Source organism: Oreochromis aureus, linkage group 23, assembly GCF_013358895.1.
Source record: "Oreochromis aureus strain Israel breed Guangdong linkage group 23, ZZ_aureus, whole genome shotgun sequence".
Taxonomy (NCBI): Eukaryota; Metazoa; Chordata; class Actinopteri; order Cichliformes; family Cichlidae; genus Oreochromis; species Oreochromis aureus.
In genome coordinates this window covers 29371894-29394511 of record NC_052963.1, presented here as the reverse complement: position 1 = coordinate 29394511, position 22618 = coordinate 29371894, and the positions used below count along the sequence as shown (strand labels likewise).

General features: G+C 41.6%; 1 protein-coding gene across 1 annotated transcript in view; it reads left to right on the top strand.

Moving 5' to 3' along the window:
• LOC116314069 (NACHT, LRR and PYD domains-containing protein 12-like) overlaps positions 1 to 22618 on the top strand; it is a 40390-nt gene that overhangs the window by 14361 nt on the left and 3411 nt on the right. Inside the window, exons 2-8 of the mRNA XM_039607070.1 lie at positions 5609 to 5664; positions 7544 to 7828; positions 9589 to 9929; positions 11202 to 11380; positions 13958 to 14131; positions 14416 to 14502; positions 14652 to 14825. Of these exons, the coding sequence (XP_039463004.1) occupies positions 5613 to 5664; positions 7544 to 7828; positions 9589 to 9929; positions 11202 to 11380; positions 13958 to 14131; positions 14416 to 14502; positions 14652 to 14825 (1292 nt within the window). The 5' untranslated portion in view covers positions 5609 to 5612. The remainder of the gene's footprint in view (positions 1 to 5608; positions 5665 to 7543; positions 7829 to 9588; positions 9930 to 11201; positions 11381 to 13957; positions 14132 to 14415; positions 14503 to 14651; positions 14826 to 22618) is intronic.

Genomic DNA, 22618 nt, shown 5'->3' with positions numbered 1-22618 from the left:
TAACAACATGAAGTTGAAGTTCCTCTTCTAACACAGGCAGATGTGCAGAGATACCTTTCACCTCTGACATTGCTGCCCTGACCTGTGGTGTCCCACAGGGTTCAGTTTTAGGTCCATTACTATTTTCTTTTTATATGCTTCCTTTAGCTGGTATCATTCAATCTTTCAGCGACCTGTCTTATCATTTTTATGCTGATGACATTCAGCTCCATATGTCTTTTAAGCCTCACCAGCTGGATAGGCTGTCCACCCTAGTCCAGTGCTTAACCCAGGTTTCTGATTGGCTTTCAAGCAACTACCTTGTCCTAAATACTAACAAGACAGAGACCATGATCATAGCTCCTCCTGAGCTACATTCTAGAATCAGTCAGGTTCTTGCCTCCTTCTGTCCATCTGTCAAGTCAAATATTCGAAATCTTGGAGTAATATTTGACTCTTTTCTGGGCCTCGACTCTCATGTAAAATCTTTGTCTCGTTCCTGTTTCTATCATTTAAGAAACATATCTAAACTGCGACATATGGTTTCCTCAGCTGAACTGCAAAAACTAATTCATGCATTTGTGTCATCACGCTTAGATTATTGTAATTCCCTGTTTACTAGCTTGGATAAATCATCTCTCTCTCGCCTCCAGGCAATACAAAACGCAGCAGCCAGACTAGTAACTCGTTCTACCAAGCGTGTTCACATCACTCCCATCTTATATTCTTTACATTGGCTCCCAATTGAGTTTAGAATTCGCTTTAAAATTCTTGTTTTAACATACAGAGCACTAAATGGCCAGGCCCCAGATTATTTATCCAAGCTTCTTATAAAATACACTTCTGCTCGTCATCTCCGCTCACAGACTCAGAGTCTCTTAGTTGTTCCCCGTACACGACTTAAGACAAAAGGGGACAGAGCCTTTCAGTCTGTTGCACCAAGGCTGTGGAACAATTTACCACTACAGTTACGTTTGCTTGACTCTGTGGATTGTTTTAAAAAACAGTTAAAAACCTTTCTGTTTAAACAAGCCTTTTGTTGATCTCTTCATATTTTATATTTTTACATTATTTACATGTGATCTTTTATATTGTGTACATTGTCTATTGATTTTATTGTTTATTTATGTACAGCGCTTTGTGATGGTCTATCTGTGAAAAGCGCTTAATAAATAAAGTTTACTTACTTACTTACTTACCTTTGCTCTCGGCTCTGTGGGTTTGCACATCTGGTTTAGATGAGATTCTGCTTTCTGTCCAACATTTTTGGACCCAAATAAAAGTTCAGATTGTACTACAACACACAACACAGAAAAAAGTACTAACCAGGTAATAGTAATAATACCAAACGTGTTTTCAAACAACTTCAGTAAAACATTCTGTTAAAACTGTAACTGTGTTTAACAGGAACAAGGTCATTGAAATCATCACTTGGTGCTGCTGTCTCTTGTGTCTGTACAGAGTTTGAACCAGAAGGCTGAGCTCTTGTTCAGTCACATGATATTTCTCTGTCTCTGCATCTGTTTCTCTGATTGCAGCTGCATTTGAATGAACTGGAACGTCCAATTCTCCAACACATTAACTCTGCTGATCCTTGGTGTTTAAATAATATTTCTTTCTTTGACTCAGTCTGCTGTCACTTTGTTTTAGAGAGACAAAGAGATTTCAGATTAACTGGTGTTCCTGCTGCTCCAGCACTAAAGGACAGTGTATGTCACCGCGCTGATGCCTGTTGAGAATTGCAGCAAAGTTAATAAACTTTCGGCTAAATATTCTTAATTTTATATATATCTATATATCTACATATATGTATGTATGTATATATATATATATATATATATATATATATAAAAAAAAAAAACACTCCAGCACGCCCCCTGCGGGCGGTTTTATCCTTCAAGCTCGGGTCCTCTACCAGAGGCCTGGGAGCTTGAGGGTCCCTGCAGTATCTTAGCTGTTCCCAGGACTGCGCTCTTCTGGACAGAGATCTCCGATGTTGTTCCCGGGATCTGCTGGAGCCACTCGCCTAGCTTGGGAGTCACCGCACCTAGTGCTCCGATTACCACGGGGACCACCGTTACCTTCACCCTCCACATCCTCTCGAGCTCTTCTCTGAGCCCTTGGTATTTCTCCAGCTTCTCGTGTTCCTTCTTCCTGATATTGCTGTCATTCGGAACAGCTACATCGATCACTACAGCCGTCTTCTTCTGTTTGTCTACCACCACTATGTCCGGTTGGTTAGCCACCACCATTTTGTCCGTCTGCATCTGGAAGTCCCACAGGATCTTAGCTCGGTCATTCTCCATCACCCTTGGGGCATCTCCCATTTTGACCTCGGGACTTCCAGGTTATACTCGCACATATACTCCTGTACACTATGCCGCCACTTGGTTATGGCGTTCCATGTATGCCTTGCCTGCTAGCATCTTGCACCCTGCTGTTATGTGCTGGATTGTCTCTGGGGCATCTTTACACAGCCTGCACCTGGGGTCTTGCCTGGTGTGATAGACCCCAGCCTCTATGGATCTTGTACTCAGAGCTTGTTCTTGTGCTGCCATGATTAGTGCCTCTGTGCTGTCTTTCAGTCCAGCTTTGTCCAGCCACTGGTAGGATTTCTGGATATCAGCCACCTCCTCTATCTGCCGGTGGTACATACCGTGCAGGGGCCTGTCCTTCCATGATGGTTCCTCGCCTTCCTCCTCTTTCTTGGGTTTCTGCTGCCTGAGGTATTCACTGAGCACGCTGTCAGTTGGGGCCATCTTCGTGATGTATTCGTGGATGTTTCTTGTCTCATCCTGGACTGTGGTGCTGACACTCACCAGTCCCCGGCCCCTTCCTTCCGCTTAGCGTACAGCCTCAGGGTGCTGGACTTGGGGTGAAACCCTCCATGCATGGTAAGGAGCTTTCTTGTCTTGATGTCAGTGGCTTCTATCTCCTCCTTTGGCCAGCCTATTACCCCAGCAGGGTACCTGATCACGGGCAGGGCGAGGTGTTGATGGCCCGGATCTTGTTCTTACCGTTCAGCTGACTCCTCAGGACTTGCCTGACCCTTTGCAGGTACTTGGTGGTTGCAGCTTTCCTAGCGGCCTCTTCATGGTTCCCATTCGCTTGCGGGATCCCCAGGTACTTGTAACTGTCCTCTATGTCTGCAATGTTGCCTTCTGGTAGTTCAATCCCCTCAGTTCTGACTACCTTCCCTCTCTTTGTTACCATCCGACTACACTTCTCCAGTCCGAATGACATTCCAATGTCATTGCTGTATATCCTGGTAGTGTGTATCAGTGAATCGATGTCTCGTTCACTCTTGGCATACAGCTTGATGTCATCCATGTACAGGAGGTGACTGACAACTGCTCCGTTCCGTAGTCAGTATCCGTAGCCAGTCTTGTTAATGATCTCACTGAGGGGGTTCAGGCCTATGCAGAACAGCAGTGGGGACAGAGCATCTCCTTGGTAGATCCCGCACTTGATGGTGACTTGTGCTATGGGCTTGGAGTTGGCCTCTAGTGTTGTGTGCCACATCCCCATTGAGTTCCTGATGAAGGCTCTTAGGGTCCTGTTGATCTTATACAATTCTAGGCATTCCAGTATCCAGCTGTGGGGCATTGAGTCATAGGCCTTCTTGTAATCAATCCAGGCTGTGCACAGGTTGGTCAGTCTGTTCTGTCTACCAGTAGCTGGTGTTTTGCACCTCTGGTATTCTTGCCAATCCCTTTCTGTGCCCCGCTCATGTATTGACCCATGTGCCTGTTCATCTTAGCCGATATGATGCCTGACAGGAGCTTCCATGTAGTACTGAGGCAGGTTATTGGTCGGTAGTTGGATGGGACCGGTCCCTTCTTGGGGTCCTTGGGGATCAGGACCGTCCGACCTTCGGTTAGCCATTCCGGGTGTCTCTCGTTAACTAGCAGCTGGTTCATTTGTGCTGCCAGACGCTCGTGGAGTGCAGTCAGCTTCTTCAGCCAGTAGGCGTGAACCATGTCGGGCCCTGGTGCTGTCCAATTCTTTATATTCTTCAGACCCTTTCTTGGATGTCTGCCACTGTGATGGTTACTGGACCCTGTTCAGGGAGGTCGCTATGGTCTGCCCTCAGATCCACTAGCCACTGAGCATTGCCGTTATGGGTTGCGTCCTTCTCCCATATGCTCTTCCAGTATTGCTCCGTCTCCAGCCTTGGTGGTGCTGTTCTCTTATTGTTCCCTTGCCACTGAGAGTACACCTTTGCTGGTTCTGTGAAGAACAGCTGGTTTATTCTCCTGCCTTCTCTCTCTCTGGTGTACCTCCTCAAGCGGCTGGCCAAGGCTGTGAGTCTTTGCTTGGCAGTTTCCAAGGCCGCAGGTATGGGCAGCTTGCTGTATTTCTTATGCACCTTCTTTGTCGCAACTCCGTTAGTTGGCTAACCTCCCTTCGTGCTACTCCTCCATGGAGGGTATTGCCCCTTGTGGCTGTTCAACTTGTAGCCAAGCATCTCACTGATCACTGCTGCCGTAGTGTAGATCAGCTTGTAGGTATCATCCGTAGTGCTGCGTTAACATCATCTAGCAGACCTTCTGAGGGTACTTCACGTAATCTTGGTAACCGGCTACGGGGGATCCAGGTTTTAAGCTTGGCCATGATCCTATCCTTCAGGTCAGTTCCTCTGGCACTCAACGATCCTTCTCTTATCGCACTTGGGGCTATGTACCCAATCTCGGGTGGGGGTGATGATATCTCCCCCCTGACCTGGCGTTCTGACTCCTCCTTGCCGTAGCATTTATGTTGTACCTCGTCAATCTCTAACTGTGAGAGCAGTCCCTTCTTTCAAATGTTGGAACACTGAGCTACTAGTTGTTTCGCCCTCATTGTGGATGTTGGGTATCGAAGAATCCATAGGTCCCTCATCCTATTCATGTAACCCCTTCCGCCAGGGTTACTTGCGTAGTAGCATTCCAACAACGCCCTGTTTTCGTCTCTTGCCCACCAATGCCTTCTTGTTCCAGTAGCCCACTTGTCATCAGGGCTCCCTGGTTCCTCAACACCTGACGCGGACCTTGTTGATCCGGGCGACGTCCGAGCCGGCATGCCTTCATATTTATCTGTCTCGCTCATGTCTGCGGTAGGCTCGCTTAGCATAGGGGGTCTAGCCTTAGGACCCTTACTGGATACAGACGCCCTAGGCAGGAATCGAACTTGCGATCTTCTGCTCCAAAGGCGTGTAGTTTAACCACTACGCTATCCAGCTGCTTTGGTGGTTCCACTGGGAATATATGTGTGTATATATATATATATATATATACACATACACACATTACTGTAGGAGGATCACACTTCTATACCCAGTTTGGGTATAAAACTGAAGACTGACAGTATAAGTTAAAGATGAGGATAAGGATGCATTTGTGGTTTACAAGGTTAGATTATTTTATTATTGCACTGAACTAATACCTGAAAAAGTAAAAGCATCAACCATTATTACCTTATTATCATGTGGTTACCACCACATTCACATGTCATTGATGTTTTATTTCAAACAGGTCAGTTTTGGATGTATGTGGCCGAGACACTAAAACCTTAATATAAATAAATTAATGTGACACATGGCTGTGTTCACAATTTCTTCTGTTAAAATCATCTTCTCATGTTTTCATAGAAAGATGATGAAAGAACCTGTAGAAGAACCACCAACTAAAGCAGCTTCTACAGCAGGTAGGAGATCAATGGTTTGTCTGATGAGCTGTATGGATGTAAAGAGACGAGGTACAACCCTTTGCCTTTTTGTAACGCTTATTGGAGAAAAAAAAATGTCAGAGCACTTGCACATAGTTACAGGGAGTGCAGAATTATTAGGCAAGTTGTATTTTTGAGGAATAATTTTATTATTGAACAACAACCATGTTCTCAATGAACCCAAAAAACTCATTAATATCAAAGCTGAATGTTTTTGGAAGTAGTTTTTAGTTTGTTTTTAGTTTTAGCTATTTTAGGGGATATCTGTGTGTGCAGGTGACTATTACTGTGCATAATTATTAGGCAACTTAACAAAAACAAATATATACCCATTTCAATTATTTATTTTTACCAGTGAAACCAATATAACATCTCCACATTCACAAATATACATTTCTGACATTCAAAAACAAAACAAAAACAAATCAGCGACCAATATAGCCACCTTTCTTTGCAAGGACACTCAAAAGCCTGCCATCCATGGATTCTGTCAGTGTTTTGATCTGTTCACCATCAACATTGCGTGCAGCAGCAACCACAGCCTCCCAGACACTGTTCAGAGAGGTGTACTGTTTTCCCTCCTTGTAAATCTCACATTTGATGATGGACCACAGGTTCTCAATGGGGTTCAGATCAGGTGAACAAGGAGGCCATGTCATTAGTTTTTCTTCTTTTATACCCTTTCTTGCCAGCCACGCTGTGGAGTACTTGGACGCGTGTGATGGAGCATTGTCCTGCATGAAAATCATGTTTTTCTTGAAGGATGCAGACTTCTTCCTGTACCACTGCTTGAAGAAGGTGTCTTCCAGAAACTGGCAGTAGGACTGGGAGTTGAGCTTGACTCCATCCTCAACCCGAAAAGGCCCCACAAGCTCATCTTTGATGATACCAGCCCAAACCAGTACTCCACCTCCACCTTGCTGGCGTCTGAGTCGGACTGGAGCTCTCTGCCCTTTACCAATCCAGCCACGGGCCCATCCATCTGGCCCATCAAGACTCACTCTCATTTCATCAGTCCATAAAACCTTAGAAAAATCAGTCTTGAGATATTTCTTGGCCCAGTCTTGACGTTTCAGCTTGTGTGTCTTGTTCAGTGGTGGTCGTCTTTCAGCCTTTCTTACCTTGGCCATGTCTCTGAGTATTGCACACCTTGTGCTTTTGGGCACCCAGTGATGTTGCAGCTCTGAAATATGGCCAAACTGGTGGCAAGTGGCATCTTGGCAGCTGCACGCTTGACTTTTCTCAGTTCATGGGCAGTTATTTTGCGCCTTGGTTTTTCCACACGCTTCTTGCCACCCTGTTGACTATTTTGAATGAAACGCTTGATTGTTCGATGATCACGCTTCAGAAGCTTTGCAATTTTAAGACTGCTGCATCCCTCTGCAAGATATCTCACTATTTTTGACTTTTCTGAGCCTGTCAAGTCCTTCTTTTGACCCATTTTGCCAAAGGAAAGGAAGTTGCCTAATAATTATGCACACCTGATATAGGGTGTTGATGTCATTAGACCACACCCCTTCTCATTACAGAGATGCACATCACCTAATATGCTTAATTGGTAGTAGGCTTTCGAGCCTATACAGCTTGGAGTAAGACAACATGCATGAAGAGGATGATGTGGACAAAATACTCATTTGCCTAATAATTCTGCACTCCCTGTATCTATATACTGTCTTTAAAAATGGTCACGAATTCAAATCTGTTGCAACATGTCTTAATCTTTCTTTGGCACATTTTCATAACATGACAACTGTCAGTCTAAGGGGCTTGGAAAAGAAAGCAACTTTACTCAGAATGATCCCCTTGGCATCAATGTTTGAGGGGGATACATGTTTATGTCTCTTCCTTCTTCTTGTAGAAGAGGAGCTTGCCAGGGTGCGGTCAGCTTTTGTTTGGAGGGTGTCAACAGAAATCCTTAAACAGCTCCTTGAGGCCCTTGTAAGTGACGGTGTCTTAAATGAATTGGAGAAAGAATCAATACTGGAAGGGAACCCAGTCAGAGCAGATAAGGCACGTTGCTTCATTGATACAGTGAGGAAGAAAGGGGACAAAGCCAGCAGGATAATGGTCAGACATCTTCAGACTATAGATCTCTCCCTTTTCTCTCAGCTGCGTTTATACTCTGATCCATCTGCTCAAAAAGGTGAGTCCACTTTTCTCTGTAGTTTGTTGAGATGTGAAGTGTAAAACCTCAGAATTTAATATAATGAAAAGCAGAAAGCGGGAACTTCATTCCACAACATACATTTGGATTTATTAAAGGGCTGCTCACAATGGAAAAAAAAAACCCTTTCCCAAACGGCCATGAAGGATTGAAGATCGTTAGATGTATTGGTAGCAGAATAAACCCTGCAATTACCTCTTAAATCCTTGCCTGCAAGACCACTCTGACCACAATCATCACATGTACAAACTACAAACATGTACAAAAGAATAAAAAAATCTCTTAGAGACATGCTGAAAACAACTCCCTGAAAAGTAATGAGGTGGAATAAGAAGTATGTTGTACTAACCAAGGGCTTTAAGTGTGTTGTACTTACAGAGAATAGTAAACTAAAGTATTACACTTGAGAGAAATTATATCACATAAGCGTTTAACTTAAAATAGACTGCTCAGAATTATTTTTTTAACATTGATTTTTTTCTTAGCTCTATTTATGTGAACAGTAATCTTATTTAGTTGTTAAAACCGTGAAAACTGATTGCCTTGAGTGCTTCAGAAGCCCATAAAGGAAAAATATTCCAGTCTTCTAAGAGTCACAATGTGCATAATCCATTTTCGAGTTTACGGCAGGAATTTAATGTGAAATATTGAATTCCCCTCAGACGTTTATTTGAAACAGTGTAGGTAGCAGTTGAAAGACAGCATGAAAGTTCAGTGGGATTTTTAGTGACAAAATTTGGAGAAGTCCAGAGTTGAAAACCTGTTTAGTTTTTAAATGTTCCCATTGGTTACACAAGCCACAAAGCCATTTTTTTTAATTTTACATATGTAGGTTTAAAAACCTTTAGTGTGACTGTGCAGAAGTTCCATTTATTAAAATTATAACAGAACAGGAGCTTCTTTGGTTTGGTGATGATTTGTTGTATCTCAAGCTGAGCATCACTCAGTGAATGAAGACAGATGTATTTTCATGACATCAACATTGAAGAAGCACAAATAACACAACAATCCAAACAAGAGGAAAAGTAATTTAAGTAACTCTTTGAGACCATTCGTTAAAATGTCAGTGGAAGTACACACTTGATCAAAAAGGAAGAGGAAAAGTGATATCTTTGCCCGTCCTTCATCACAGTTTAAAACCTGTTTAAAACCAAACACAAAGATGGTAAATGTTGGTATGAGTGATCAGTTGTCACCATGCTCTTGCCCTGTGTACAATCACTAAAAGACACAGATTTGATAATATAATAAAATGATCTAAAACTTGTTAAAGGGAATGCTGGTAAATATATGATTGTTATGTGATGGCTAATATCCATCTGCGTATGTCCAAGAAGATAGACTAAATCATTCACTGTTGAATATAAACAACGTCAGCAGCTGTTTGCTTCTCTCCCACTTCCTCATCATGCTGGTAACAGGCAAAATACTACCTGCTGTCTATCCTCCAGGCAGATACCCTGAAGTGAAAAAAACTACAAGAAATATGAATAAACATTAGAATGTAAACAATGTCCGGCATCCAAGCTTTTTGGTTTAGTACTAATGTAACTGAAACAATTTTCTCTTCACTTTAATAGCAGGATGGTGCACTTATAATTAATAAGATTTCTTCAGTATTGTAATTTGAGATCTAAGTACATTTGAAGAAAAAATATGTAAAAATGCAAAAAAAAAAAAAAAGACAAAGAAATAAACAGACTGTTTTTTTTTCTTGTTATTTTTAATGATTTATTTAGAGGCTCTTCAAAGTTGTCAGCCTCTGCTTAAATCTAAGTTGAAGAAGAAGTTCCAGTGTGTGTTTGAGGGGATTGCTAAAGCAGGAAACCCAACCCTTCTGAATAAGATCTACACAAAGCTCTACATCACAGAGGGAGGGACTGCAGAGATCAATGATGAACATGAGGTCAGACAGATTGAAACTGCATCCAGGAAATCAGATAGACCAGAAACCAGAGTCAGACAAGAAGACATGTTTAAAGATTCACCTGGAAGAGATGAACCAATCAGAACAGTGCTGACAAATGGAGTGGCTGGCATTGGGAAAACAGTTTTAACTCAGAAGTTCACTCTGGACTGGGCTGAAGACAAAGCCAACCAGGACATCCAGTTCATATTTCCATTTACTTTCAGAGAGCTGAATGTGCTGAAAGAGGAAAAGTTCAGCTTGGTGGAACTTGTTCATCACTTCTTTACTGAAACCAAAGAAGGAGGAATCAGCAGCATTGAAGACTTCCAGGTTGTGTTCATCTTTGATGGTCTGGATGAGTGTCGACTTCCTCTGGACTTCCACAAAACTACAATCCTAACTGACCCTAGAAAGTCCACCTCAGTGGATGTGCTGCTAATAAATCTCATCAGGGGGAACCTGCTTCCCTCTGCTCGCCTCTGGATAACCACACGACCTGCAGCAGCCAATCAAATCCCTCCTGACTGTGTTTCCATGGTAACAGAGGTCAGAGGATTCACTGACCTGCAGAAGGAGGAGTACTTCAGGAAGAGATTCAGAGATGAGGAGCAGGCCAGCAGGCTCATCTCCCACATCAAGACATCACGAAGCCTCCACATCATGTGCCACATCCCAGTCTTCTGCTGGATCACTGCTACAGTTCTGGAGGATGTGCTGAAAACCAGAACGGGAGGACAGCTGCCCAAGACCCTGACTGAGATGTACATCCACTTCCTGGTGGTTCAGGCCAAAGTGAAGAAGGTCAAGTATGATGAAGGAGCTGAGACAGATCCACACTGGAGTCCAGAGAGCAGGAAGATGATTGATTCTCTGGGAAAACTGGCTTTTGATCAGCTGCAGAAAGGAAACCTGATCTTCTATGAATCAGACCTGGCAGAGTGTGGCATCGATATCAGAGCAGCCTCAGTGTACTCAGGAGTGTTCACACAGATCTTTAAAGAGGAGAGTGGACTGTACCAGGACAAGGTGTTCTGCTTCATCCACCTGAGTGTTCAGGAGTTTCTGGCTGCTCTTCATGTCCATCTGACCTTCATCAACTCTGGACTCAATCTGCTGAAAGAACAAACAACCTCCCAGAAGTCTGAAACGGGACAATCTACATTTAAGCACTTCCACCAGAGTGCTGTGGACAAGGCCTTACAGAGTCCAAATGGACACCTGGACTTGTTCCTCCGCTTCCTCCTGGGTCTTTCACTAGAGAACAGTCAGATTCTCCTACGAGGAATGCTCACACAGACAGGAAGAAACTTACAGAGCAGTCAGGAAACAGTCCAGTACATCAAGAAGAAGCTCAGTGAGAATCTATCTGCAGAGAAAAGCATCAATCTGTTCCACTGTCTGAATGAACTGAATGACAGTTCTTTAGTGGAGGAGATCCAACAGTGTCTGACTTCAGGAAGTCTCTCCACGGAGAAACTTTCTCCTGCTCAGTGGTCAGCTCTGGTCTTCATTTTACTGTCATCAGAAAAAGATCTGGATGTGTTTGACCTGAAGAAATACTCTGCTTCAGAGGAGGCTTTTCTAAAACTCCTACCGGTGATCAAAGCCTCCAACAAAGCTTTGTAAGTAAAAATGTACTCATCCCTTTATTTTTGAAATGTTGATTCTACTTAACAAAAAAACAATCAAGTGAGCAATTAACAAATTTAAACATTGTGATGGGTGCTGATCCATTAAAAAACCTTAAAAATTGAAATGAATGATCATCTGCAAGCATATGATCCTTTTAAGTTGTCAGAGCAGCAGAAATTATCAGCATTTCTGAGACATCTGTGGGTTTATCACTTATCAAAGTACCTTCCAGAACTTTTTTCTTTGTACCAAAAGCTCATGGACCAGTCCAGTGTTCTGTTACTGTTTACTCTTCAGTTATCATTCATTTCATCTCTGGTGTTCTAAAGTAATTTCTCTGCATTAGTGCACTGCTCAGTTCAATATGGGAGTTCACTTTTTTCTATATTATTATTCTTTATTGCGCTGGTTTCCAAACTAGGGTACACCTACCCTCGGGGGTATGGGAGAGGCTGTAGGTGATACATGGGACAGGGTAATTACCAATTCAAAACACCTAAATTTGCACTAATACAGTTTAATGTGGCTATTACATACATGTGTATATACCACCCTCTGGTGTTTAGCAAAACAATTGCACTGACAAAATACATGGGTGCGACTTCCCCAATTGACTGACGCCTGACTGTTGAAGTTGCACTGTTGAAGAAATGGACAAATGGTTAACCAGAAAAAATGCTCTGCCACCGAAACAGTGGCCACTACCACCAGTCAGCTCATATCTGAAGATGCATTTGCCAGTGACCGTGCAGGTGATTGTTCAACAATGTGTTCATCAGATTGGGATGCCAGCACAGATGTATCTGTGGTTACTAGCCAAGTAGCTAGCATAGATGGAGACAGTCATGTGGAAAGTAACGAAGGGTCTGATGTGGAGCCTCAAAGTGGGAGAAAGCATGTCGCCTCTGACTGTAACACAAAGAAGCGCAAATATGATGACAATTATATTTCACTGGTGTTCACATGTATAAATACTGGTGATTTTCCCAGCCATAATGTGATAATTGTGCAAGTATTGTTTCACAACTCAATGAAACCTTAAGTATTGCGCAGACATTTAGAGACAAATCATCCCCATTTGAAAAATAAACCAAGAGAATATTTTGAGCGACAGTTAAAATCACTTTCAACAAGTAAAAGCTGTATTCGAGATCCAGATCCTATGAATAAAAACAGACCACAAGCATCTTACATGGTCAATTTTAGAGTGGCTAAAAACAACAAACCCCACACTATTGTGGAGGACCGCATTCTCCCTGCTGCTTTAGATATGGTAGTGAGAATGTTGAGGGGAAAAGGCAAAAAAGACAATACAGTCCATTCCATCATCAAACAATGCTGTCTCATCAATGCAACATCAGAAAATGTTTTACAGCAGCTACTTCAGCACATACGCCACAGTGGATTTTATGCAATACAACTGAATGAGTCCACGAATGTGGCTGGCCTGGCGCATCTCCTTGTATATTTGCGCAACATTCATGAAGGAACCGTCAAGGAGAACACGCTGTTCTGTAAACCACTCGAAGAAAGGACAACTGCAGTAGATATTTTTCAAAAGTTGGACACATTCATGATCACACATGGACTCGTGTGGGACAGATGTGTTGGCATCTGCACTGATGGTGCACGGGCCATGACTGGGAGACACAGAGGTGTGGTTTACGTGTGCAAGCAGTAGCGCCAGATTCCTCTTGGGTACACTGCAGCATCCAGAGAGGCTCTTGCTGCAAAGGGAATACCTGTCCGTCTGAAACATGTCTTGGACACCACTGTAAAAATTGTTAACTTTTTGAACTCCCACTTATTTGCTGCATTGTGCAATGAGATGGGCAGCAAGCCTGAGACTTTATTACTCCACACAGAGGTTTGCTTGCTCTCAAGAGGGAAAGTGCTGACCTGTTTCTTTGAGCTGAGGGAAGAACGTAAGGTTTTCTTCAGTAACCATCCCTTTGACCTGTCTGAACATTTGCATGATGTAGAGTACCTTATGTGCCTGGCTCATCTGTGTGATATATTTTCCTGTCTGAACAAACTCACTCTCGGATTACAACGCATTTCTACAACCATATTCATTGTTTACGATAAAGTTGTGGCCATGATAAAGAAGTTAAACCTTTGGAAGAACTGCATGGTCAAAAACAACACAGAAGCACACATTATCAAACAGTGTAAAGCATGACTGTAACATGCACCTTCAGGAGCTGTCGGCGCAGTTATGCTGATACTTCTCATAGATGGGCGGGTTAAATGATTGGATACATCACCCATTCACCTCCGTGCCTACTTCGTCATCAGTGTCTGAGCAGGAGAGCCTAATTCAGATCACCACAGATGGATCTCCTAAAAGACCCTGCGCACTGAACAGCCTGTAACTTATTTATATGCAAATACAGAAGTGTAATTAGGATTTTAAGGAAATTTAAATAGTTTCCTTCATTTTATGACTGAAGAGATTTCTAGTTAACGATAACTTCTAGTGGACTCCAATATATTAGTTTTTATTGTCTAGGTTGAACAAATGCCATAAATATAATCTTTCTGTATTTTTTCTTATTTTTTTGTAGGCTGAGCATCTGTGAACTTTCAGAGAGAAGCTGTAGAGCTCTGTCCTCAGTTCTCACCTCCCAGTCCTCGAGCCTGAGAGAGCTGGACCTGAGTAACAATAGCTTGGAGGATTCCGGAGTGAAGCTTCTGTCTGAAGCAATGGAGAGTCCACATTGTAAACTGAGAACTCTGAGGTCAGATCAAGTATATTCATTGTTTTTCTTTTGGTCTTTTTTTTCAGCTGACAAAATTAAACAGTTAAAGATTTAGCCCATGAATGTCCGCTTTATCAATTGTTGTTTTTAAATTAGTTTTAAGTGAAACTGTCACATTTTTAACCTGTTTAACCTCAGATGATAAGGATTCTTTAAAACACATTGCAAGTAAATAGCGCTAAATGTAGTAGTAAGTAGCTCCTTACTGAACCCTGATTACAGTTTAACGAGTGTTGTTTCATTGTTCATGTTTTAATTTTCAGACTGAGTCTTTTTAACCTCTCATTGAGAAGCTCTGACAGTCTTTCTGCTGGACTGCAAAATCTGAACTGCAAGCTGACTAGTCTGAGGTCAGATCAAGAGATATTTTGTTTCTGAAAATTAACCAATTAAAGTCCATCCATTTGTTGTTGCATCTTATGAGGTTTCCATAGTATTACTGAAAAAAATGTGATTAAATATATGAAACATATTATTTGTGTTCTTGATTAATTTTCAGACTGAGCGCCTGTAACCTCTCAGAGAGAAGCTATGAAGCTCTGTCCTCGTTTCTTAGCTCCCGGTCCTCTAGTCTGAGAGAGCTGGACCTGAGTAACAACAACGTGCATGATTCAGGCGTGAAGCTTCTGTCTGGCGCAGTGGAGACTCCACAATGTAGACTTAAAACTCTCAGGTCAGGATTCAAAAATGTCCATACACTGTCATTTAAAATCTATATTGTTGCACAAACAGCTAAGCTTAGCAATTGTTAAGGGACCTTTTATTTACCTTTGAGTGGATGATTCTACTCTGAAAAACAGTCATAACATTTTTTATAGTCACGTTTTGTTTTTGTTATTCTTTCTTTTTAGAAAATTACTTTATGAACTGATAAACTTACATATATAGAGAGATTTTGTGTCTATGACATACCAATATCCTTTCACGCTAGTAGGACAAAAACTTCCAAATGACATATTTAAGCTTCTTATGGGCATTAATGATATAGAATTTTGGGAAACATTATAGAAATGTCTTCATAGAAATAATCAGTATAGGAGGTTATCGGTGATATTTATTCACTGTTTAATTTGAATTTACACAACATAATGTTAAATTTCTTAAAATTGAGATTTTTATTCTTTCTTAAAAACAGAAGTCTTTATTTCAGAGGCACTTTGTCCACTAAACTTAAAATCCCAATTTCTGACAGTATTCTGAAGGTTCTTGCAGTATTGATTGTTCATTACACAATTATTAGCAACATATTCCTAAATATTTGCTCGGATTTACTGTTTTTGTCAAAACCCCCCCACAAAAAAACAAGAATTTTGAGCCTGACTTCATCATAGGAGGAAGAAAGAACAGCTGGGTGAACTTCAGTGACTCAAAAAAGCAGAGAGAGAGAGAGAGAGAGAGAGAATTATCTAAAAAAAAAAAAACACCAATGGTTTGAAGGAGAAAATAAATCCTGCCCAAATATCAGTTCTAAGTCATATTAATGCAGAAAGTATATTTTCTTTAGAAAGTAGGAAAAAACCTAAATATAATAAAGTCACTTAATTGTTATTCTAACCTTTCCCCTGCATTGTGTGCAATGAAAAACTGATGGAATGTTTCATAAGACTGTAACCCATTTATTACAGGTGACCTATTTGTTAACAGTTCTCTCAAACTTTTTTTTCACTTTCTTTTCCCCCCACTAACACTTTTGGTGTAAATACTTCATAAAGGGGCGAAAACAGTGTAATAAAAACCTCAGATTGTCTAAGACATGGCATCCACAGAAGTAGAAGGAAAGTTTCTTCATCCTGTATTAGCAACCTCAGAACTTAGGACATGTTTGTTCAGTTTTAAAAAAAAAAGAGGTATTGGTCAATGTGAAATATACCCATGTGATTGCCTGTAATAGGACACATTTGAGCTTGGTTAGTTTTTTTTTTTGTTTTGTTTTTTTTGGATTATTATTTTCAATTAATTAAAAATAAGACTCATGGTAGGCATTACTGAAGCAGTTCCGACCCTGGGTTTGACTTCCCCAAAACACCAGACCAGCTCTTGCTCCTCCCACAAAACAGCTTTAAACCTGTGTGGTTACCGCAATAAATGTAGTAGTCTTCCCCAAGTATATTTCATTTTATATACAATGCAGTGCCTCTTCATTTTTCATATATCCATGCTGGACATTTTGATAGACTTGGTCTCAGATTTTTTGTAGTTTATTGCTCTTGTTTAAGGTCAGAAGTCCTTGTACATGTAGCAACCCACTCGTTATACTGAGTCTAACCCCACTTACCTCAGTTTCGACCTCCTAGTTGGGGTGTTGGGTTCTTTATAGCACAGATACCACAAATGGTTCTCGTATGGACAGGAATCAGGGATACTAACAGTAAATCCCTTGCCTGTATAAACATTAAAGAAAGAATTGACCCCAGACCACTCTTTAGGACAGAAACTGAACATTTACTGAACATAAGGGTAGGACAGACAATGTACAAAAACACACGTTTTTTTTGTTTTTGTTTTTTTTTTAACTCAAATGATATTACAGTTCCTTCAGTAAATGAAATATACTCTTTGAATACCCTTTGAAATGATACTAAGTCTTAGTGGTTAACTCACTGATACCTTATCAGAAATACTCTATGTAAATATACTAAATGCGCTATACTCACATATAGGCCCCCAGCACACTGACATTCACACTCATTACAGGCCAGTTTGTCAGCTGGAAAACACAGACGGAAACACAGGTGTTGTCTAAGTACTCAAGTATGCAAGTCTGTTTTTGCTAGTCTGTACTTTGTAAAATTAGACGGAAGTCCAGACTTCCCCAGAACGCAGCGCAATCATTCTACAATTGGAACGGCAGTGTAGTTGGTGATACCTCAGCTTCAGAGTTTTTACTGCCATCTCCCGTCAATTTAACTGTGATTAATATTTGGAATGGAAATCACACATGATGTAAAAAATTGCCACCTAGCAATTTTTAGTAGATTTCTTTAAGGGAAAAAAAAGAGTTTAAAAAGGTATTTTAAGCAGTTTGGCAAAATTCGCCATTGCATATGATTTGTTTTATAATGTCTAATAGGCTTTATACAGTTAAGTACAATCACTACATGACAGAAAGACAAGCTTAATCTCTCTATTAAGAAAAATAGTATACATGTATGTTTGAATAAAAACAGACAGGTGAGATGTTAGAACGCTTTTATTTTTATTTTTAGTAGACAGTCAAGCGACGTCCCGGGAGTCCGCTGTTCTCGCCAGCTTTAATGAGCCTTGACCTTCCAGTCAGCCACTGAGCTGGTGGGCTAACAGACCTCTCCAAAAATATCAGAGCACTTTTGCAAATATGTGATGTCTTGATAAATTGAGCAGATATTATAGGTTTACACAGCTACATTCTCACCTGAAAATATCTTAAAAGTTTATTTTGTGTCACAGAAACAATAATATTTAAAACTTTTTAGCTGTTTTTCTCCTCCATTGCCGTGTTTGAATTTTGGACAAAATGCATTCTGGGATATTTGGCTTCACCAAGTCCACACAAGTCACCACTGATGCATGCTCGACAGAATCGGAGGAGCGAGAACACACCCGGGAATTTTAAGCCTACTTGGCTTGATGCTTACTTTGAATTGGAACAGTACTTGGTCTGTGAATGATGACATATCACAAGTCCACGACAACGCAAGTACACACAAATACGCATATTGAGAAATGACCGGGAAAGTAACACCTATTTTATTGTTGCATTTAAGTCCATGGGAATTATAAGTACTTACTGCGGAATTCCTATCCGGGCTACATCCAGTACATGCACTTCTTTAAAAGCTCTCCACAGTAGTGCAAGGCAAAGCACGCAAACAGCAGGGTAGTCAGGGTACTCTCTCAACTAATCAGATAGCCCCTTAACCTACATCACATGGCTAATTTGCGTTCCTTTTCCTCTTTTAGCAGCACAAGGACCCAAAGACCTGACGTCTACTGAATCTCTTTATGTCTTTAATATTTCAACAAACAAAAGCAGGAAAATGCAAAATAAAAAATAAAATAAAAATACGTACTGAACAAATCAATAGGATAATACATAATAGATAGTATTTGTTCATAAATAATCTGTATTCATATGTATCATGTTGAAAACAATTTTGATATTTTTAAGCAATATTATACTTATTTTAGGCCTTATTTACGCAATGCTATTAAGTAAGTGGGCTCTGGGTTCTTTTTTCAGTGTACTTTCGTACTATATAATTTAATTTACTTTTAATTTACTTGTCTGATTTGTAAAAGTAGTATTACCCATGAAAATGAACAGTAGTGACTAACAGTGCAGTAAATTACACAATACACAATGTAAAGTAGATCTTAGCAACAGTCCTTTAATTAGCCAAAATAATAAAATGGCATGTTTTAGTATTCAGGCTAACCAAAAAACAGCAATATACTAACTGTACAATGAATCCCCACATACAGTGTAGAGCACTGGTAATAGGAACAATTACTGCCCCAAAAAGTAAACGTAAAGCTGGCACAAATACATCCTACTTTGCAGGCCTATGCTAATACTTGAGAATGTAGCAATCCAATAAGATCTCCAAACTAAAGTCTTTTCAGTAAAAGGGCAACAAATGCGTTTGCACTGACAAACACGTCCTTCATTTCCCCGGATTTGAAGGATGGGTCAGGTTCGTGGCCCAACGTATTTCAGAATTCATAGCACGGTTCAGCCAATTCCAGTTTCCGAATATGGTGTCAGCTACTTAGCTATATTATTACTCTTTCTGGGTCACAAAATAAACTTTTAAGATATTTTCAGATGAGAATATCCATCCATCCATCCATCCATCCATTTTCTTCCGCTTATCCGAGGCCGGGTTGTGGGGGCAGCAGCTCAAGCAGAGAAGCCCAGACCTCCCTCTCATCAGCCACCTCCTCTAGCTTGTGCGGAGGAGGTGGCCATGGCCAGAACACCTCACCCAGGAGGCATCCTTGTCACATGCCCAAACCACCTCAACTGGCTCCTTTCAATGTGAAGGAGCAGTGGCTCTACTGATCCTGGTCCTGCTTTTTCGCCATTGGAGAGCCCCTCCTGATTGGCCAAACTTCTCACCCTATCTCTAAGGGAGATGCCAGCTAACCTTCGGAGGAAGCCCATTTCCGCCGCTTGTATCCGCGATCTTGTTCTTTCGGTCGCTACCCACAGCTCATAACCATAGGTGAGGGTAGGGATGTAGATCAACCGATAAATTGAATTGAGAACTTCGCTTTTACACTCAGCTCTCTCTTCACCACAACAGATCGGTACAGTGTTTGAACCACTGCGGCCGCAGCACTAATCTGTCTGTCGATTTCCTGCTCCCTTCTCCCATCACTCATAAACAAGACCCCAAGATACTTGAACTCCTCCACTTGGGGGGGGAACTTGTCCCTGACCCGGGTCAGGGACTCCACTTGGTCCTCAGCCGAAAGATGAGAATGTAGCTGTGTAAACTTCAAATATCTGTTCGATTTATCAAGACATCACATATTGGCAAAACTGCTCTGATGTTTTTGGAGACACCTGTTACTCACCAGCTCGATAGCTGTTGAGTAACTATGAAAAAAAACAGCAACTAAAAAAAGACTGCACTATATATATATATATATATATATATATATATACAGTTAAGCCCATAATTATTCATACCCCTGACAAATTTTGACTTAAAGTTACTTTTGTTCAACCAGCAAGTTCTTTTTGACCAGAAATGACACAGGTGTCTCCCAAAAGATAATAAGACGATGTACAAGAGGCATCATTGTGGAAAAAAAATATTTCTCAGGTTTTATTTATATTTTAGCAAAAGTATCATGTCCAGAATTATTCATACCCTTCTCAATAATCAATAGAAAAGCCTTTATTGGCTATTACAGCAATCAAACGCTTCCTATAATTGCAGACCAGCTTTTTGCATGTCTCCACAGGCATTTTTGCCCATTCATCTTTAGCAATGAGCTCCAAATCTTTCAGGTTGGAGGGTCTTCTTGCCATCACCCTGATCTTTAGCTCCCTCCACAGATTCTCAATTGGATTCAAGTCAGGACTCTGGCTAGGCCACTGCAAAACGTTAAAGTTGTTGTCTGCTAACCATTTCTTCACCACTTTTGCTGTATGTTTTGGGTCATTGTCATGCTGAAATGTTCACTGGTTCCCAAGGCCAAGTTTTTCTGCAGACTGCCTGATATTGTTGTTGAGAATCTTCATGTATTGCTCTTTTTTCATGGTGCTGTTTACTGTGATTAGGTTCCATGGTCCATTGGCTGAAAAACACCCCCAAAGCATTAGGTTCCCACCACCATGTTTGACAGTGGGGATGGTGTTCTTTGGGTTGAAGGCTTCTCCTTTTTTATGCCAAATGAAGGCAACATCATTGTGACCAAATAATTCAATTTTTGTTTCATCTGACCATAACACTGAAGACCAGAAATCTTCTCCTTTGTCCAGATGAGCATTTGCAAAGGCCAAACGAGCTTTTGTGTGCCTTATCTGGAGAAGTGGCATTTTCCTTGGTCAGCATCCGTGGAACCCAACAGTGTCCGTTGGACTGTCTGCCCTGAGACATTGCCACCAGCAGAGCCCAGATTCACCAGAATGGCCTTGGTGGTGATCCTTGGATTCTTTTTCACCTCTCTCACTATCCTCCTGGCCAGCACAGGTTTCACTTTTGGCTTCCGACAACATCCTCTGAGATTTTCCACAGTGCGGAACATCTTGTATTTTTTAATAATACTTTGCACTGTAGCCACTGGAACTTGAAAACATTTGGATATGGCCTTGTAGCCCTTTCCTCACTTGTGAGCAGCCACAATGCGCAGCCGCAGGTGTTACGGCCCTAGCAGGGCCTCATCCTGAAGGTGCCTGTGTGGGTGTGTCCTACAATCTCCCATCTGCCTGAGGTGCCACCTTCTTTCTTTTGTGCAGCTGACTCTCGTCAGTAATTAAGAGTATTTAAGCACAGGGAAAGGTGAGCTCTGGGCCAGAGTGCCATTAGTGTGGTTGCAGCTAGTGAGCTGTGCTTTTGTGGGTTGCAGCTAGTGAGCTGTGTTTTGTGGTTTGCAGCTTGCAGCTTGCAGCTAGTGAGCTGCGTGTCTGTGTTTGCAGCTGGTGAGCTGCTCTCTCTTTTTGACTTACTTTGTACTTTATTGACCAACGCTTGAGTTTTGTTTGTTTCTTTAAATGGTGATAGCGGCTTGTCCGTCTCTTTTAGTTAGTTTTAATACAAACTTTAATAAAGCTATTTACTTTAACCATTTTGCCTTCTTGTCTCCTTTTTCTGACCCGAACACTTTTTGTTACTTCCCCTCACCGCCTAGACCCCTCAGGGGAACGTAACAAGGGGGGGCTCATCCGGGATTGTCGAAAAGGGAGTTTTGAGTTGGAATTGGTTTTTGATTATCTTGCTTTTTGTCACCTTTAGAGATTCACAACTTCCCAGTTAAGTTAGGTGAGTGTCCAGCTGAGCTTCTTAAGTTTTTCCTTCGGGCACTCTTTTGTTGTTTTGCCTTTCTTATTTTTGGAGTAATCCTGGGTGGGGATAAGTTCCCTGTTGGGGGTAGGCAATTCAGGGCTCCGGTCGCTGAAGTTCTGCCTTTAAAGTTGCCTCGAGCCCAGCACGCTCCAGAAGATAGGTAGGTATAGTTTGGTGTGCTTAGGAACTGGGTAAGTTGTATTTGTTAATGTGTATGCAGCAAGAGGTAAGTTGGTCAGTTAAAGTAAATTGTGTAGTTTTCCGTTAATTGTTCAGTAGTCTCTGAGTGAGTTGGCAGAGGGGTGTGGTAGAGTCTTAATTAGGGTGTGTTTGCTAAGCCTTCTCCGCCCCTAAAATGGATGATACAGCTATCAGCGCACAGGCGTCTAGAGGCTCGTTTGTGAGCAGTAACATCCACCTGGTTCCAGTTTTCTGTGAAGCCAGTGTTGAGAGCTTCTTCAGTGTGTTTGAACGCATAGCGACTGCATTGCAGTGGCCTCAAGATGTGTGGGGGGGGTGATGTTGCTGTGTAAAGTTACAGGTAAGGCTCAGGAAGCTTGTTCTAGTCTGTCTGGTGACAACTGCCTAGCTTATGAGAAAATTAAAAGTGCTGTCCTTCAAGCCTATGAGCTTGTACCTGAAGCCTACAGACAGCATTTTCGAGGTTTGGAGTTGGCACAGGGTCAGTCCTATCTTGACTTTGCAAGGGAAAAGGCAAAGCTCTTTGATAGGTGGTGCTCTGCAAGCCAGGTTAACAATATGGGGTCGTTACGTGAGCTTGTGCTGGTGGAGGATTTCAAGAACGCAGTGCCTGAGTATATTGCCCTTTATTTAAGTGAACAAAGGGCTCTCACTTTACAGCAGGCTGCCGCACTGGCAGATGAGTTTACCCTAACTCATAAAACAAACGCTGTAGAATGTGACATCCTTTCTCACCATAATACACCTTGGAGAGCTAGGAGTGAGCCAG